The sequence below is a fragment of the Gekko japonicus genome, unplaced genomic scaffold (assembly GCF_001447785.1).
Source record: "Gekko japonicus isolate JY-2015 unplaced genomic scaffold, Gekko_japonicus_V1.1 scaffold224, whole genome shotgun sequence".
In the NCBI taxonomy this organism is placed as follows: Eukaryota; Metazoa; Chordata; class Lepidosauria; order Squamata; family Gekkonidae; genus Gekko; species Gekko japonicus.
The window spans coordinates 7,852-25,406 of record NW_015170894.1 but is presented as its reverse complement, the minus strand read 5'-3'; the positions used below and the strand labels follow the sequence as shown (position 1 = coordinate 25,406).

Sequence of the window (17,555 nt, the reverse complement as noted above, 5' to 3'; positions counted from 1 at the left end):
TAGCAGTTTGAAAGCAAGAAATTGCAAGTAGATAAATAGGTACCACTTCGGTGGGAAGGTAATGGCGTTCCGTGCGCATTGGTGTTTAGTCATGCCGGCCACATGACCACCCGAAATGTCTTCAGACAGCGCTGGCTCTTCGGCTTTGAAACGGAGATTTTCCCCACTACTAAAACTTCCGAAGAGGCAACCCGGCCCCTCCTGGGTGGGGAGACTCATGACAAGCGCCCTGCTGGATCAGACCAGTGGTCCATCTGGCCCAGCATCCTGTCCCACACAGCGGCCAACCAATTAACCCTAGAGGACCAACAAAGAGGGCTTAGAGGCATTCTCCCAGCGTTGCCTCCTGGCACTGGCATTCACAGATTTACTGCCTCTGAATGTGGAGGTTCTCTTTACTCAACATGGCTGGCAGCTGTTGATGGACCTCTCCTCTCTGAATCTGTCTAACCCCCTTTTAAAGTCATCCATTCTCATAGTCATCATCACTACCTCCTCTGAAGGTGCATTCCATAATTTAATCACTCATTGTGTAAAGAAGTATTTTAGTCTGTCTTAAATCCACTGCCCATCGGCTTGATTGGATGCCCTCGAGTTCTATTATTGTGAGAGAGGGAGAAAAGGTGGTACATTCCACAGTTATCCATAGCCCACTGCAGGGGTCATTTCCTGCAGGAGCGCACAGAAGCGGAGCTCCGGCAGTAAAGAGCCCAGGGGGCGGGCACATGCAACAAGCCCCATCCCCTGCTCCCAGCAGCCCTCAGTCAGAGCAAGAAGCAGCCATGTAAGCTGAGCCCCCCCCCCCCCGGTCCAAGACAGTCCAGTGGCACCTTTAAGACCCAGTTTTATTCAGGTACAAGCTCTCCCTCCTCTGTGAGGACAGATCTGCACGTTCCCCCCCTAGGAATCCAAAACAGTCCAGTGGAGCCTGAGCGGTGGGTGTTGCCTTCTGACACACTTCTGGTGATGTCAGGGGGCGTGGCATATGCAAATAAGTAATGCTAATGCGTTATGCTAATGAGCTCCTGCACCTCTTTTTCTACAAAATGACCCCTGGCCCACTGTAGAGTCGAGTTGCGGCTACCTCGTGGTGACCTCAGGTGGGTTTTGAGGCAAGAGAGGAGCGGGGGCAGTGTGCCATTGCCTTCCTCAGTCTTCCTTGGCGGTCTCTCATCCAGATCCTAACTGAGTCTAGTGCTGTTTAGTCTCCAAGCTCTAATGAGACTGGGCTAGCCGGAGCTATCGCTTTTCTCCCCCTGCAGCTAGTCAGAACCCCACACCAAATATTTCAAAACACGATCCTGCCGTTTCAAAAGCCAACACAGCTGGAGGAAATCACGGGTAGGTCTCACGAAAGACCAGGGGTGTGGGCCGATATAATTGTCTTTCCTGGAAAATATTAATCAGCTAAAAAGCTGAGAATATTTTTAGCCAACATGTACAACGGTAGAGGGTAACACATAGCCCAGTGTTAAGCACGCAGCTTTCCTCTATTTGGTGTGAACGGAACTGAGAAATGGTACCAAAGAGCTTGCCCCAAATGATCACTCCCCGCTCCAGAGAACAACGTGTTGTTTCCTCAGAAAAACATAGGAGGAGGCCTGCTGGATCCAACCCAGGCCCCCATCTCCTTATTTGCCGACGGGGGCTAGCCAGAATTATTTACGTCAAAATAAAATGTCTCTAAGAGACTGTCCTCTGTCATTATTTGTCACTAGCACAGCTCTGAACATGATGGTTTCATTTGTCTAGCATTGCTAACAGTAAGAAAAACTACAGGGATTTTCCAAAACGTTTAATGAAATTGTCCCAGCTGCTATCTGAACTGCAAAAGGTCACGAACCAGGGGAAGCTGAGGTATTGTGACAGTGAGCCCAGACACAATTCCAAGAAGTCCCATGTTACCCGCCAATGTGTTTCCTGAAACAGTCGGGTGGTGGTGGTGGTATTTATTTATTTATTTAATTGCATTTATATCCCGCTCTCCCCGTGCACGGGCTCAGGGCGGCTTACAGGACATAGGTGTAAGACAACACCACAGTCACACAATTAGGGCACACAGTGCAATAAAATACGGTTAAAACAATTTAAAACAATTAATTACAGTGGGCAACTCCCAAGGATCTTATCGCGACTCACATACTCGCTCCCTATTGTACATCGCATTGAGTCAAAGAGGGGGATGCGATGGCCCCGATGTTCAAAAGGCCAGTCCGCCTAACCCAGCAGTATTGCTTTGCAGTCACCCGTTGGTGGTGGTGGCAGCGGCGGCTCCTATTCAAAAGCCTGGCGGAAGAGCTCCGTATAGGTACTGTGGGAGAAACCCACGTATATCTCAAGGACCTCGGGGGCTGTTTCAGGTTAGTGAAATGTGCAGGGGGAGGTAAGCCCCTTCTCTGTGTGCACCATGGTCCCAATCCCAATGGGGCACCACTCACCCCATAATGGAGGAGAACCAACAACTCAACCTGTGATTGTGTTACATCAAACACAGGGTGGGGACCCCAGATCTGTAATGCATACTCTGTAATATGTGAAGAGGCCACTCCCAAGGAACCTCAGTACAGGACATTTCAGTATAGTTTGTGACCCCAAATAAGGTATAGCCGTTCCTGGCCATCGGGTCCAAAGTACCTCGACAGCAGCAGTGCTGGGCCAGGAGGGGACACCAGTTGTCAGTCACTTCCTGTGTCCCAAGTGTCTGGGAGCCAGCTGAGCCCTTATGGGGCAGTCGTCCCCTCCTGTGTCATCTCAAGTGGCAACACAGCATGGAGTTACCAACCTCCAGGTGGGGCCTGGAGATCTCCAGGGATTAAGACCCATGAGAACGACCCTTCCCCAGACCTGAAGGCGCCTTCAAGACCGAGGAGGAGGAGGGGAGGTTTCCCCGCTCTCCCCCGCTCACCTCAGGCGCCTCCCTCCCCGCTGCGGGACCGCAAGTCTCCGAGATAAGCTGGTCGAACACCAGGTGGAGCTCTTTGTAGCGGCGGCGGCCGCTCTCACCCTCCGGGGCCCGGCTGAGGTCGGGGCCTGCCCGCAAAGCGCCAAAGCGGGCCAGGTAGCACCGCACGAAGAGCTCCGGCTCAGGTCCCGAAAGCGCGAGCGGCGCTTCATCCTTCCCGGGCGCCGCGGAGGCTTCGGCCGACATTTCCCCCCAGCGTGGCCGCAGGTCACCAAGCAACGCAACGAAGCGCGGCCCGGAAGAAGCGGAGGGGGGAGCCGAGGATTGGGAAGGGGGCCCATTAAAATCACGAGGGGGCCGGGCCCCATGGGCCCCTGGTTAGCTACGGGCCTAATTATAACTGATCACAAGACTACAGAGCTCAGTTCTTCTGAAGAAAACAGCTGCTTTGGAGGGTGGACTCCAATGTTCCCTCTAAGCTGTGGAGTCTTGTGAGCAAAAATTCTACTCTGTGAGCCACTGGCATTAAAGTTGTGAGCAAACGATTTGGCTGCTGCATAAGTTAGTCTGCTCTGGAGCCATCCTGGCTGAGCGAAGACAAAAAATTGTGAGCCGGAAGCTGAAAAAATGTGAGCTAGCTCACACTAACTCAGCTTAGAGGGAATATTGGTGGACTCTATGGCATTATCCTCCACTGAGGTTCCTCTCAGTTCTGCTGCCATCCTACAATCTCTGCTTCAAGACTCCCCCCACCAACTCTTACCTCACTTTTTCCCCTTCGAAATTCCCTCAGGTCTACCCACCTCCATTCCTCCTGGCCTTCAACTCCCCCCCCCCCGGGTGAACCGAGGGCTCCGTTTTGTGGATCGCCAAACTGATTCCCGATCAGCCGCAGGTGACAGGAGAGGCTCCAGACGCCAAGCCAAGTTGGTGGCAGAGACACTTTTCCCGCTTATAGTTTTTCACAACTTTATTTACGGAAACAGAATCCAAATTGGTTTCCATTTGAGGAAGCGCTCCGTGGCTCATCCTCACATGACTTCCTTGATCTAGCCAGTGTAATAACAAAGATGAAGATGATGTTACTCAGCTGTGATATTTAAGGCCTTTTTTGGGGTGGGGGGATATTGGGAGGAAAATGTGCAGACGATGCACAACCCCCTCCCCTCTTTAAAAAAACATGGAAGTCTATTTTTGTTCAGAAAGCTACAAGTCTTATTTCCCTGTGGACTGGGCAGCCTTCCTTAGCTTCTAAATCAGTGCTTTTCAGCGTTATTTTCCAGGGCGCTCTGAAGTTTCTCAGTGAGGCAGCACGTTTGTGTAACTCAAACACTCATATGCAAAAAGCTGCATTTTGTTAGCGTGTATATAACCCTCTTGTGCATTAACGCTGTCACATTCCCAGTTCTGAGTCTCCCCGTCCCACTCTCTGTAGGTATCCAAATGTCATTTGTTGTTGTTGTTCAGTCGCACAGTCGAGTCCGACTCTTTGCGACCCCATGGACAAGATCACGCCAGGCCCTCCTGTTTTCCACCGTCCTCTGAAGTTTGTTCAATTTCATGTTCGTTGCATCTATGACACTGTCTAACAATCTCATCCTTTGCCGTCCCCGTCTTCTTTGACCTTCCATCTTTCCCAGCATCAGGGTCTTCTCCAGTGAGTGCTGCCTTCTCATTGGGTGGCCAAAGTCTTTGAGCTTCAGTTTCATTATCTGGCCTTCCAGGGAACAGTCAGGGTTGATTTCTTTTAGGATTGACTGATTTGATCTTCTTGCAGTCCAAGGGACTCTCAAGGGTCTTCTCCAGCACCATAGTTCAAAAGAATCTATTCTTCGGCGCTCGGCCTTCCTTATAGTCCAACTCTCGCAGCCATACATGACTACTGTCATACAACTAAGCAAAATTGCACAGGTGTGTTGTACAAGCGTTTGCTACACACGCCTGTTACAATCACATACTACTGTGCAGCACCCAATTTTTTTTTTGTATGTGCATGTGTGTGCATGTGAGTGTGTGTGCACCTGGAAGTCATGGCGACCTCTGGTGACTGACCCCTACAGGGGGCCTGGAGGACATTCAGAGAGGTGGCTGAATAAAGCCTGCCTCCCCTTCCATCTCTGGTGTTTGAAGGAGGTCTCCCATCCAAATACTTGCCAGAGTCGGCCCTGCTTAGCTTCTGAGATCTGACGAGATCGGGCTTGGGTGACCTTGGACCACTCACACATTCTCTGCCTAACCTACCTCATAGGGTTGTTGTGAGGAGAAAACGGACAAGAGGTAAGCTGTTTTGGGTCCCCGTCTAGGAGAAAGACAGAGTATAAATGAAGAAAAGAGGGAGGACCGTGGCTCAGTAGTGAAGCATCTGCTTGGCATGCAGAGGGCCCCAGGTTCAATTCCTGATATCTCCAATTACAAAGGACCAGACAGTGCCTGATGTGAAAGCCTTCAGCCTGAGACCCTGGAGAGCCACGGCTGGTCTGAATAGACAATACTTACATTGATGGACCAACAATCTGATTCACCACAAGGCAGCTTTATGTGTTCGTGTGTTCAAAGTTTGAGAGCCAACAGAAATGCTTCCTGAAATGAGATTTTAACCTGGTCTTGAAACCTTTCCTTCTGCTGACGCCTGGCTTTTCAGACCAGGGGAGTTATTACATTACAGCAGAGATGGCTATTCTGTTTCTCATCTTTGTCTCTGCGCTGGATGTAATTTTGTTCTTCATCTTGGAGAGGAATATTGCTTCCGCTCTTCTCCTTCAGTGGGACTCCAGCCCTCTTGCTCATCCAAGGGATAAATGAACTCCCCATTAAACCAACACGACTGCTCCGTGGAGGCAGAGAAGCAGCTTCGTGTAACTATTTGGATTGGCCGTGCACGAAGATGAGAGAATCTTCACTCTAGGCTTTTTGTCATAAAAACAGGCAATAGTGCACAATTAAAATGTAAAAAATCACATAAAGAACCCCTCATATTGGTAGTAATAAAATGATAATAACTGACACTAAAAGATAATCAGATCCCAATAAAACTCTCAACAGCAGTAAAAATACAATAAACTAGAGACAATAAAAGTATACAGCGGCCTATACAAGACTGGGGAGTGGGAATCCATGCTACAGCAAACACGTCTGCCACATAATCAATTCTAAAAATGAACAAAAAAACCCTAGGGAAGTTATGAGTCCAGTGGCACCTTTAAGATCAACAATGTTTAATTCTGGGTACAAGCTCTCGTGTGCACGCACCCAGAATTAAACTTTGTTGCATGCATACAATAGCTCAGGGGTCATTTCATAGAAAAAGAGGTGGAGGAGCTCATTAGCATAATTCATTAGCATCACTCATTAGCATATGCCACACCCCCTGACATCACCGGAAGTGTGTCGGAAGGCAATACCCACCGCTCAGGCTCCACTGGACTGTTTTCGATTGCTAGCTATTGGGGGGGGGACGTGCAGATCTGTCCTCGCGGAGGAGGGAGAGCTTGTACCTGAATAAAACTTGGTCTTAAAGGTGCCACTGGAGTGTTTTGGACCAGGTGGCTGGGGGGGGGGGGGGCTCTGCAACTTACCTGGCTACTTCTTGCGCTGACTGAGGGCTGCTGGGAGCAGGGGGCGGGGCTTGTTGCATGTGCCTGCCCCCTGGGCTCTTTATTGCCGGAGCTCTGCTCCTGTGCGCTCCTGCAGGAAATGACCCCTGTGATAGCTTATGCCCAGAATTAAATGTTGTTGGTCTTGAAGGTGCCACTGGACTCAAACTTTGTTCTATGTATTGTTTCAGGCCAACGGGGCTCCCCACCCGAATCTAGGGAAGGTGTTTGTTTGTTTGTTTTGGAAAGCTGCCAGTAATGTTAATTTGGTCAGCCAAGCCATCTCGTTTTTACAACAAGCAGGCAAGAAAGAGTCTAGAAAGGGCCCCTCCCCTCATGTGGCAGGGCAGTCCTTAGCAGCACGGAACCCTTCTCAGGACGTTGACTTCGATGGGCTTAGAAGGGTCGAACTCCATTAAGGAGTGCACTGCCAGTGTCTTTCTGCTTCAGTGCTTAGCTTTTTACAGCTGTGAACATGCAGATAGCAAAAGACTACTACGGTCTTCTATTCTTCAGTTTTTACAAGGAGAACCTGACTTTGTAATATCACTTTCCCCTGCTCCTGTTAAAGCCTTTCTACTGGTTGAGGAACTGGGGGAGCCTGTGGGAGGGGGGCTCTAGGTCTGGGATAAAAAACTGCAAGCAGACTAAACGGCAGCGTTTGGGGCAGCTGCCCCGGGACCAGTGCCAGGGTGGGCCGTGCGGGGAACCCTCACCACCCTGCAGTCAGCTCCTGAGCTGCTCCCCTGAAGCCCCGGGCACCCCTGAGTCATCACTGTGTCAGGCAATTAGACTCTCTGGACTGAGGCTCGAGTTTCTTCGTGGGCATGAGTTCAGATCTCTCTGCTACAACCACATGTTATTATTAGCTGGGCAGATAGACACTTTGGATTGAGACACTCCAACACTTACCAGTAACACACTGCAGAACACAACTTAGTTAGACAGACAGGTTTAACTAACCGAAAAGTACTGAGACTTACTAGTGATTTCAGCTCTCATACTTTATTTCAGGAAAGATCAAGACAAAGTTCCCGGCTCACAGGCCAGCTTATATTTCCAGCCAGGGCTCTTTTTGTAGAAAAAGCCCAGCAGGAACTCATTAGCATAATAGGCCACACCCAACAGCAGAAACTCATTAGCATATTAGGCCACACCCCTGACAGCACAGCTCATTAGCACATTAGGCCGCACCCCCATGTTACCAGAAGTGTGCTCATCCAGCCACACCCACCTTTTGCTTCTTATTCTGTTGACCTTGTTTGTGGTCAAGATCCAGGGCCTTTTTCTGTAGCAGGAACTTCTTTGCATGTTAGGCCACACACCCCGAATGTAGCCAGTCCTAATGAGTTTCTGCTGTTCTATTTAAGAAATTATATGAACTTTTAAAAAATTAAACATCAAATGTTAAAAAGTATATAAAAACCCACACCCCAAACACACCCCCACACCAGTATAGGCTATTTACAGTGGCGGGAGCCTAGCCCTTTGATAGGAGTGGGCTAGGATCCACTTGACCCATTGTCTTAGGAAGCGAAGCTTGGACGCTTCGCATGACCGTGTGGAGACCTAGCCTCACACGCGGTCGGGATTGAATACATTACACTAACTATACACTTCTGTTTCACCCCTTAACCAGGAACTATTCTCAGAGTTGCTGACCACCATCCCCGGTGCTGCCTGAGACTCAGGGGCTTCCCCATAGCCCTACACCCAATCACCCCACCTGCACTGCCTCAGAGATTCTGTGGTTCCATCCTTGAGTTTTTCCCAGGGCCTCAGAATCACTAGGACTGCCAGGGCTCTTTTTGTAGAAAAAGCCCAGCAGGAACTCATTAGCATAATAGGCCACACCCAACAGCAGAAACTCATTAGCATATTGGGAACTATTCTCAGAGTTTCTGACCACCCCCCCTGGTGCTGCCTGACACTCAGGGGCTTCCCCATAGCCCTACACCCGATCACCCCACCTGCACTGCCTCAGAGATTCTGGGGCTCCGTCCTTGTGTTTTTCCCAGGGCCTCAGAATTACTAGGACTGCCCCTAGTAATCCTGATCTGTGCAACGATTTTTCAGCCTTACGGCAAAAGTAAGTGAAGGTCTATAAAGCACCTGGGCAGTTTCAACGGTCTCAAACCGTCATCCATATTTGTGGTTCTCGAAGTTAATAACGGAAGCTATAAATGAAATTAACTGAGCCCAACAAGGTTAAGCCATTGAGTGTGTATAAATCATGACTCTTGATTTTTTCGTCTCGGGCCAGCAGCGCCATCTCAGCGTGGCCAATTATAGAAGCACCAAAAAAGTCACAGCAAAGCTGCAGTCTCCGTGGCTCCCTGACTGGAAAATCCTCCCCCCCTCCCCCCCGGCCGCTCTGTTGTGACTTTGGGTTGGAAGTCAGCCAGAAAGGCCAGCCTGAATATATTCATGGAGGTGACAATACCTTGTATCAGCATGGGACCCTGAAAACAATAATTATACTCAGCATTCATAGAATCATAGAATTGGAAGGGACCTCCAGGGTCATCTAGTCCAACCCCCTGAACAATGCAGGACATTCACAAATACCTCCCCCTCCACACCTGCAGTGACCCCTGTTCCACGCCCAGAAGATGACAAAAAACCCTCCAGGACCCCTGGCCAAACTGACCTGCAGAAAACTGCTTCCTGCCCCCATAGTGGTGATCAGCATTTCCCTGGGCATGTAAGAAAGGGCCACAAGAACTGAGCACTGAGGCACCCCTCCCTGCCCTCCCTCTCAGGATCTGCCCAAGTTCACAGAATCCGCATTGCTGTCAGATGGCCATCTAGCCTCTATTTGAAAACCTCCCAAGAAGGAGAGCCCATAGCTTCCCGAGGAAGCCTGTTCCACTGAGGAACCTCTCTAACTGTCAGGAAGTTCTTCCTAATTATTTATTTATTAATTTATTTACTTTCGACTTTTATACCGCTCCATTCCCGCAGGCTCGGAGCGGTTTACATAGTAAGTTACTTCTCCTATCTACGGCCACAGTATATGGGGAAAGGTGACTGCCTACCGGCACCCAGGCAGCAGGGCTCTGTTGTTGTTGTCCGGCTCTTCAAGTGGGCTCTGTTGTTGTTGTTCGGCTCTCTGAGTGTTGTTGTTCAGCTTTCCACCTCCTGGCGCCTCGGTGCAGGTCTTATTACAGCGACTCCCTCCGGCGGGCTTCTCCTGGTGCGCAGCCACACGCCAACCGCAGCTCTAACTCTCGTCCTGCTGGCTCCGCCGCGCTGCACCACTGCGCTATCACGCCTCCACGATCCCGTCTCCACCCGGATTCTGCTGCTCGACGACGGGCGCTTGCCACGCCCACTGGGCCACCAGGTCGCTCGTCTTTGCCATCATCGCCGCACCACTGCCGACGCTCCTGCTGCACGCTGCCCCACAAGGAGGAGGGTGCCCCCTGCTACCTAGGAGCAGGTGCCCATTTATCTACTTGCAAGGCTTTCGAATCGCTGGGTGGGCGGGAGCTGGGACTCTGTTTAAAAACCTCCAAGGAAGGAGAGCCCACCACCTCCCGAGGAAGCCTGTTCCACCGAGAAGCCACTCTGTCAGGAAGTTCTTCCTCATGTTTAGCTGAAAACTTTTCCGATTTAATTTCAACCCGTTGGTTCTGGTCTGACCTTCTGGGGCAACATCTAGCAAATACATTCTTTAGTGGCCTTGCGTTATAACACAACCCAGCTTTTCTGTTAAAAGCAAGAGATCTCCTCAGTGGTTAGTTTTGACCTGTGGAACTCTCTGTCACCAGAAATCAAACAAGAACAACGAGAAGTAGCTCAAAAAAATGACAGAAGTGCATATCTATTAGCATCAGATAGATTTTAGATTTCAGAGATTGTTATGGGTAGTGTGACAGAACAGCCCTACTCTGGCCTGCAGGCCCACCCTGCCTTCCAAGGGGTTCCCAACTCCCTGGAGAGGCTTGTCTGTCTGTCTGTCTGTCTCTCTGGTAACACGCTGCCACCACATGACCTTTATAAGGGACTGCCCACTGGGAAAGTCAGGACTTTCAGCTTCCCTCCGGAAGATCTGAGGCCTTGCCTCTGTGTCTCCCGCTACCTAGTGCCTGGTCACCAGGGGGACAGTTTACGGCCTTGTGCGCCCCTGGAGGAATAGCCACTTGCCAACTGAACCACCAACCTTCTGGTCTGCAGTTCAGCTTCTTAACCACTGAGCCACCAGAGCCCCTACTGGATACATGCCCTACCAGATGTTAAAATAGGATAGGCTCTTTAAGCTTAAGAAGTTACAGATCTCTAAAGAGTGACCATTACCTTGAAGGTCTCTCCAGGCAAGCGCCTGGTCAATGGATTCCTCCTTAGTGGAGAGGTCTGTCGGTGTGCACTCATGGCACTGGTATTTCTGGTCACTGTGTGATACAGAATGTTGGACTGGATGGGCCTTTGGCCTGATCCAGCATTGGCATCTCTTATGTTCTTATGTTCATGGACTCAGCATCCCAGGAAAAGAGAGCTTCCACCTCCTGCAAGGAACTTTTATCATATCTGTTTCCTGCCCCACTGACCTGCCCAAGCCAAGTCAAAGAGGCGCTTCCTGGCAATTCCTGGAGACTATCTAGCATTCTCATACTTCCAAACCTCTATTCCCTACCAGATGAAAGGGAGAGAGCTTGACCTATCCATATATCTCCTGCTAGCTCTATTAGCATATGTATAAAGGTAAGCTGGAAAGCAATTGAACAGACGTCCTCCTCCCTTGCCTGTTCTTTGCCCAGAGGGGAAAAAAAAACTTTTAAAATGTAAAGTGAAGGCTGTGCTCCTTGCCAGCCTCCCAGGAGAAAATGCACTTCTTCACAGGTAGTATGGAGAATACTTTCATAGTATGCCATATTATAGAATGCACTTCCAGACAGCCTGCATGGTATAGTGGCTGAAGTGCTGGACTAAGATCAAGGGGACCCAGGTGTGAATCCCTGCTCTGCCAAGGATGCTCGCTGGGTGACCTTGGGCCAGTCAGACACTCTCGGGCTAACCTGCCTCACAGGACAAAGTTTGAGTAACAGAACACCACTAGTGGTCACATGCAGCTCTCAACTCAAAACAGTTCAGCGTATCATCAGCGACTTACAACCTCTACCGGATAATGACAGTTCTCTTTCACAAGTACTGGGGGGGGGACCTTTTTCTTGCAAGCAGACACCCTCCCAGTCTTAAAAATCTCCTCACCTACAATAATACAACATCTAATTTGAATGTGGACACTGGTACCAGAGCTTGCAATAAACTCAGAAACCAACTTTGCTGCCACAAACACCCAGCCAACACAATTGCTGGACGTAACAATGTCAACTACAGCATCTCAGGCTTATTCACCTGCTCATCTTATCATTTTTTGGTGTTAGTTCTAACACGGTATATGCCATTAAATGACAACAATGCCCTTCAATTCAGTACACAGGGCAAACAGGTCAAACCCTGTGCCAAAGGAAAAATGTACACAAATCTGACATGAAGAATCACAAAATTGAGAAACCTGTAGGAGAACATTTCAACCTCCCAAGGTACTCAATGAGGGACCTCAAAGTAGCTGTTCTATTTCAAAGACATTTCAGAAGCAGACTGGAATGGGAGATTGCCGAATGACAAGTTATTACAACAGTCAGGACAATGGAACCCCTAGGACTTAACAGAGATATCGGATTCGCACCTCACTAGACATGCTTTCATTTGTATGCTATTTTGCTGCTATCCACAGGTCTTACCAACTGCTTTAATCCAATCTTAGCTATATTTCTCTCACCCAGTTATTTATGCATCTTGACTCTAACTAGCCCTTCTTGGCAACTAACCCCCCCGCTGATATGTAAGGCTTCAGGAATTCTGTTTCAATGTATCTGAAGAAGTGCTTGTGCACACAAAAGCTTATACCCAGAATTAAATGTTGTTGGTCTTAAAGGTGCCACTGGACTCAAACTTTGTTCTATTGCTTCAGACCAATACGGCGACCCACCTGAATCTACCTCATAGGGTTTCTGAAGGGGAAGAACAATGTTGTAAGCCACTTTGGGCCCCCATCAGGAAGAAAAGAAGGGGTATAATTAAGGAATCAGACCCTGGGAAAAGGATACTGGGGTGACCAGATGGTAAGTATGAATTGGGAGAACAGCGTGGATAGATACAGCCTTTCCCATGCATGCATTATCTCATGAAATCCTTAACTGTTCACTACTTATTATTGTTATCCCCATACTACAGATGGGAAAACTTGAGGTTGAGAAAATAGGGCCACCTTGTAAATTCATAGTCAAGGGGGGGATTTCAACTGGGGACGTCTCAGCTCTTCACCACTATACTGCACTACACCAGTTTTTGAGAGATTTGGCTTTCCTTAACATGGATTTGCAGGGTTTAGAGGAGTTCAGCACCTCTCCGGTGTCTTCCGGTCTAGCCAGTCCTGAGGCCACGTGGAAAAGGTGGCAGCTCTGGTAGCTCCAGAATGCTATTGGATTGGCAGTTTCCAAAGACAGAATCTTAGAATACAATCAAAGCACAATTTTCTGGAGAGAGAGAGAGAGAAGAAAACTTGCTGGAAAGGCCGGTCTGTGCAGCAAAATGACTCTGTGTTTGAAGCCCATATTTGGTACATCTACTCTGTTTCAGCATCGCCGCCTCTGACCCAAGGAGAGGAAGTAGGCCAGTTGCAACGTCTAAGGGTGTGGGGCCCTTTCGTCGCCCCTGCCCCCCTCCCAATGTACAGCCATGTGCAACGCAATCACAACTTCCACATCCCAGCTTCGGTGGTTTTAAAAGTAGATGTAGAGAAGTTTCAAAATCAGTTGGCTAACCTTCAGAGCTCCCCTGCCCCTCAACACAGGAACGGGGTGGGCCATAATTGTATAAGAGAAGGGGGGTTGCCAACTCTGGCCTGGGAGGTTTGGGGGCAGAGTTTGGGGAGGGGGAGGGAGCTGAGCAGGGGGGTGATTCCGCACAGTTTACCTTTAAAGGCTGCCGTTTCCTCCAGGGAAAACTGATCTGGAGGGTCAGTTGTCATTCTGGACAAGTCGAGATCAGTTGTCATTCTGGCGTAACGCCAAGGCCCCACCAGGAGAATAGCAACCCTAACAAAGAGATCTGTGCCAGATGCAAGGAGATCTCCTGTGCCTTTTGTACTTGTGCGGAGGAGGGAGTTTTCAGCCAACGGACCTGGGGGGGAAACTGGGCCGCTAACAGAAGTCAGAACTTCTATTTGATTGCTGGAGCAGGGACCAATGAAATACCGGTACGTTGGGAACCCGCTAACGTTTCCAACCTGAGGATTCTGGTTGCCCACCTCCAGGTGGAGCCTGGGGTTTTCCTGGAATGACAACTGATCTCTAGACGGCCAGCGACCCTTGCCCGACAGAGAAAATGGGAGCTTTGGAGGGCATGGGCGATAATTTACTTATTTATTTATGCATTCGATTTATATACCGCTCAGACCCGAAGGTCTCTGAGCCGTTTACAGGCGATTTTTCAAATACAGTTAATTCCTAATCTAAGGCCACGTGAAATGGGGGTGGGGCTGCCTACCGGCACCCAGGTGACTGGATAGTTGTTCTTCTGGCTTCGGCTCCGGCTGCTTTCTTCCTGGCGTCCTCGGGGTCGGCATCCCAATTCAGGCGTCCAAGAGCAGGGGTTTTTTCTTTTTTTTCCTTTTCAGCTTCGGTGGTCTCCTCAGAGCGCGGCCCGTGTCCGTCACAGTCGGCTTTATGGCCACATTTGGCTCCGCCGCGCCTGCGCTTTCCATGCTACCGTGCTCTTCCGCGACTCCGCTTCCTTCTCCTTCTCCCTTCGTCATCAGGCTCGCCACGATGTTACTTCCACCGGCCAGCAGGGATCGCCTCGCCATCGCTCCGTCGCCGTTGTTGCCACCGCCGATGTCCTCGCCACACACCTCACAGGAAGGAGGAGGGGTGCCCCCTGCCCTCTAAGGGCAGGTACCCATTTATCTACTTGCTTCTTTACTTGCTTTCGAACCGCTGGCGGGGGTCCCCAGCATGGTGCCCACAGAGGCCACAGGCACCTTTTCTGGCACCCACCCCAGGTGCTTTTAGAAAGTGGGCGTGGCCAGGTGGGGCTTTTGGCCAGCAAGGCTTTTGATTGGCCACTGGAGATTTGATTGGCTGTGCAGATTTTTCTAACGTTGCTTCAGCAGCAGCCGTCACTGCGGCACGAGGATCTCCACTGTCTCACTCACGGTGAGCACGCAAGAAGCTATTTCAAAACAATATGTTCATTTAGAAAGGAATCCTGTTAAACAGAGCTTCTCCCCAAAATGTCTGCATATCCTCACTCCCCGGCATTTTGTGGTTGGCCCCACTTCCCGCGGCAGCCATTTTGTGGCTGCGCCCACCACCCTAGGTCACAATTCCAAAGGTGCCCACAGGTTCAAAAAGGTTGGGGACCCCTGTGCCGCGTCATCACATCCCTTGTGTAGTGATGGTGTAGTGGTGAAGTGTGCGGACTCTTATCTGGGAGAACCAGGTTTGATTCACCACTCCTCCACTTGCACCTGCTGGACTCCTCCTCCTCTTCTTCTTCTTCCTCCTCCTCCTCCTCCTCCTCCTCCTCAAGCACAGCCCCGAAATCTCCGGGAATCTCCCATGTCGGAGTTGGAGACCCTAATTCCACCCCATTCTCTGGCCTTTCGAGTAGTCTGAGCCATATGAGTCTGAGCTCTCATTTAAAAGACCAAGTTTCTTGTCCTCATGGTGCTAAGAACAGAAATTTGCAGGCGTCAAAACCACTTTGAACGCGGCATTTTGTGGCTGTGATGCTGGGGCGGGAGGACATCGCTTAACCAGACTGAGGTTTGTGTGGTTGTTGGTGTTGTTTTTTGCAGTAGTCATTATGACTTACCATATAAGGCTGCAGTTTGTCCAAAAACACAAACCACGATTCAGCCACCTGATTCCCGATCTAAAATAAGCAAATGCAATTTTGGGAGAGGTGGGGGGGGAAAACAATGTTTCAAAGCACCAAAGAAGTAAGAGATGCTAATCCAGATAACTGGAGACAAATGGGTATAAAAGCCAGGCAGGTTGGGGGTTGATCAGTTACATGGGGGGAATTTGAGAATCTTGCACAATCCCTGCATTAGCGCTTTATCATTCCCATTCTCGGGTTTCACTTATTGAGCGGAAAGAGCCTCCAGGCCTCCCTGTACGATGCCCCTTGGCCTGCTTTGCAGCCCAGACTGCTTCCAGGTGGCATTTCTTCTCCAAATGGAGAGCACCAGGCCCCCTGGATTTCATGGGAGATCCCACACAATGTGGAACTCCTCGTGAGCAAGACTCCAGTGAGCCCCTTGGGGCTTTCGCCTTTGAGCCAGTTCGCACGGAACTGCCTTGTCCTGAATCAGACTGCTGACCCTGCAAGGCCACTACTGTCTACTCAGATTGGCAGAGGCTCTGCAGGCTCTCAGGAAGGGGTCTTTCACAGCAACGCCTACCAATGCTCCCTCTAAGCTGTGGAGTCTCGTGAGCAAAAATTCTACTTTGTGAGCTCCTGGCATTATAGTTGTGAGCGAGCGATTGGGCTGCTGCATCAACTAGTTTGCTCTTCTGGAGCCATCCTTCCCGAGCGGAGAAAAAAAATGTGTGAGCTGGAGGCTAAAAAACCGTGTTGCTCACACTAACTCAGCTTAGAGGGAACACTGCCGCCTACCACTCGATCCTTTTAACTGGAGACGCTAGGGATCGAACCCGGGACCTTGTGTGTGAAAAGCAGATGCTCTGCCACTGAGCCACAGCCCCTTAAGCTCCAAGGATGAAATATGGGGTGCCTGGGGGCGGAGCATCAGCGAGGATGCTCTGCCTGCCACTGATACAGGGAAGGGGCAGAGCTCTCTCCTTCGAAATGGCGCCACTAAGCTCTGCATCCCCCCCCCCCCAGCCCTTTCATACTTCTTTTTTCTTCTGACTGATGAACCACAGTATAGGTTTACAGAGAAAAATGGAGAGGGTAGAGTGGCAACAGCAGTGATGGGGGGGGAGTGGACGCTCCCTCACATATTGTTGCAAACCTCCAGGCGGGGCCTGGAAGTCTCCTGGAATTACAGCTGGAATCCAGACGACTGAAATTAGTACCCCTGGAGAGAATGGCTGCTTCAGAGGGCAGGCCTCTGTGGTATCACACCCTGCTGAGGTCCCTCCCCTCCCCAAACCCCGCCCTCCCCAGGCGCCACCCCAGATCTTCAGGAGTTTCCCATCCCGCTGAAGTGGACCACCGGTCCTTCAAGGTCAGTCTCGTCTACTCAGACTGGCAGTGGCTCTCCAGGGTCTCAGGTGGAGGCCTTTCACATCACCTCCTACCTGGTCCTTTTAACTAGAGATGCTGGGGATTGACCTGGGACCTTCTGCATGCCAAGCAGATGCTCTTCCACTAAGCCACAGCCCTTCTTTACAGCTCTCCAGGGTCTCAGGCGGAGGTCTTTCACATCACCTACCATCTGACCCTTTGTGCTCCATGGGGGAGTCCTCACCCCCAGTCGCCGTTCCTAAAGAATGTTACCCCTTTTAACGGGGAACGGGAGACCTCAGAATAGGGCCAGCTACCTGGTTACGTCACCAAAGGCAAACCTGCGCCCGCGAGAGCCACGGGAGACGTCTGCCTCGTCGCCTCTCCCTTCAACTCTCCGTCAGCCCGTCTCCTTCCTCTGCTCTGCCTTTCTTCCTCCCCGGTCTCCCTTTCCGTTCCCCCTTTTATCCTTCCCTCCACCCTGTCCCTCGTTCTCAGCAGACGGCGGGCTGTCAATCACAGGTGGTCCCGCCTCCCTATAAGAGCTCCGACACTCTGCCAGGTGTGGGGGCGTTTCGACCCAGCCCGGGGCAAGGAGTGTGGAGGCCGCCGCCCGGCTCATGCTGGGCGGCGCGGAACAGTCAGGGGTCATTTTGTAGAAAAAGAGGTGCAGGAGCTCGTTAGCATAACTCATTAGCATAACTTATTTGCATATGCCACACCCCCTGGTATCACTGGAAGTGTGTCAGAAGGCAACAACCACTGCTCAGGCTCCACTGGACTGTTTTGGATTGCTA

General features: G+C 50.5%; 1 protein-coding gene across 1 annotated transcript in view; it reads right to left on the bottom strand.

Annotated features, from left to right (window-relative positions):
- PLEKHO2 (pleckstrin homology domain containing O2) overlaps window positions 1-3,148 on the bottom strand; it is a 48,605-nt gene extending 45,457 nt beyond the window's left edge. Inside the window, exon 1 of the mRNA XM_015418486.1 lies at window positions 2,906-3,148. Within this exon, the coding sequence (XP_015273972.1) occupies window positions 2,906-3,148 (243 nt within the window). The remainder of the gene's footprint in view (window positions 1-2,905) is intronic.
- Between the last annotated feature and the right edge of the window lie 14,407 nt (window positions 3,149-17,555).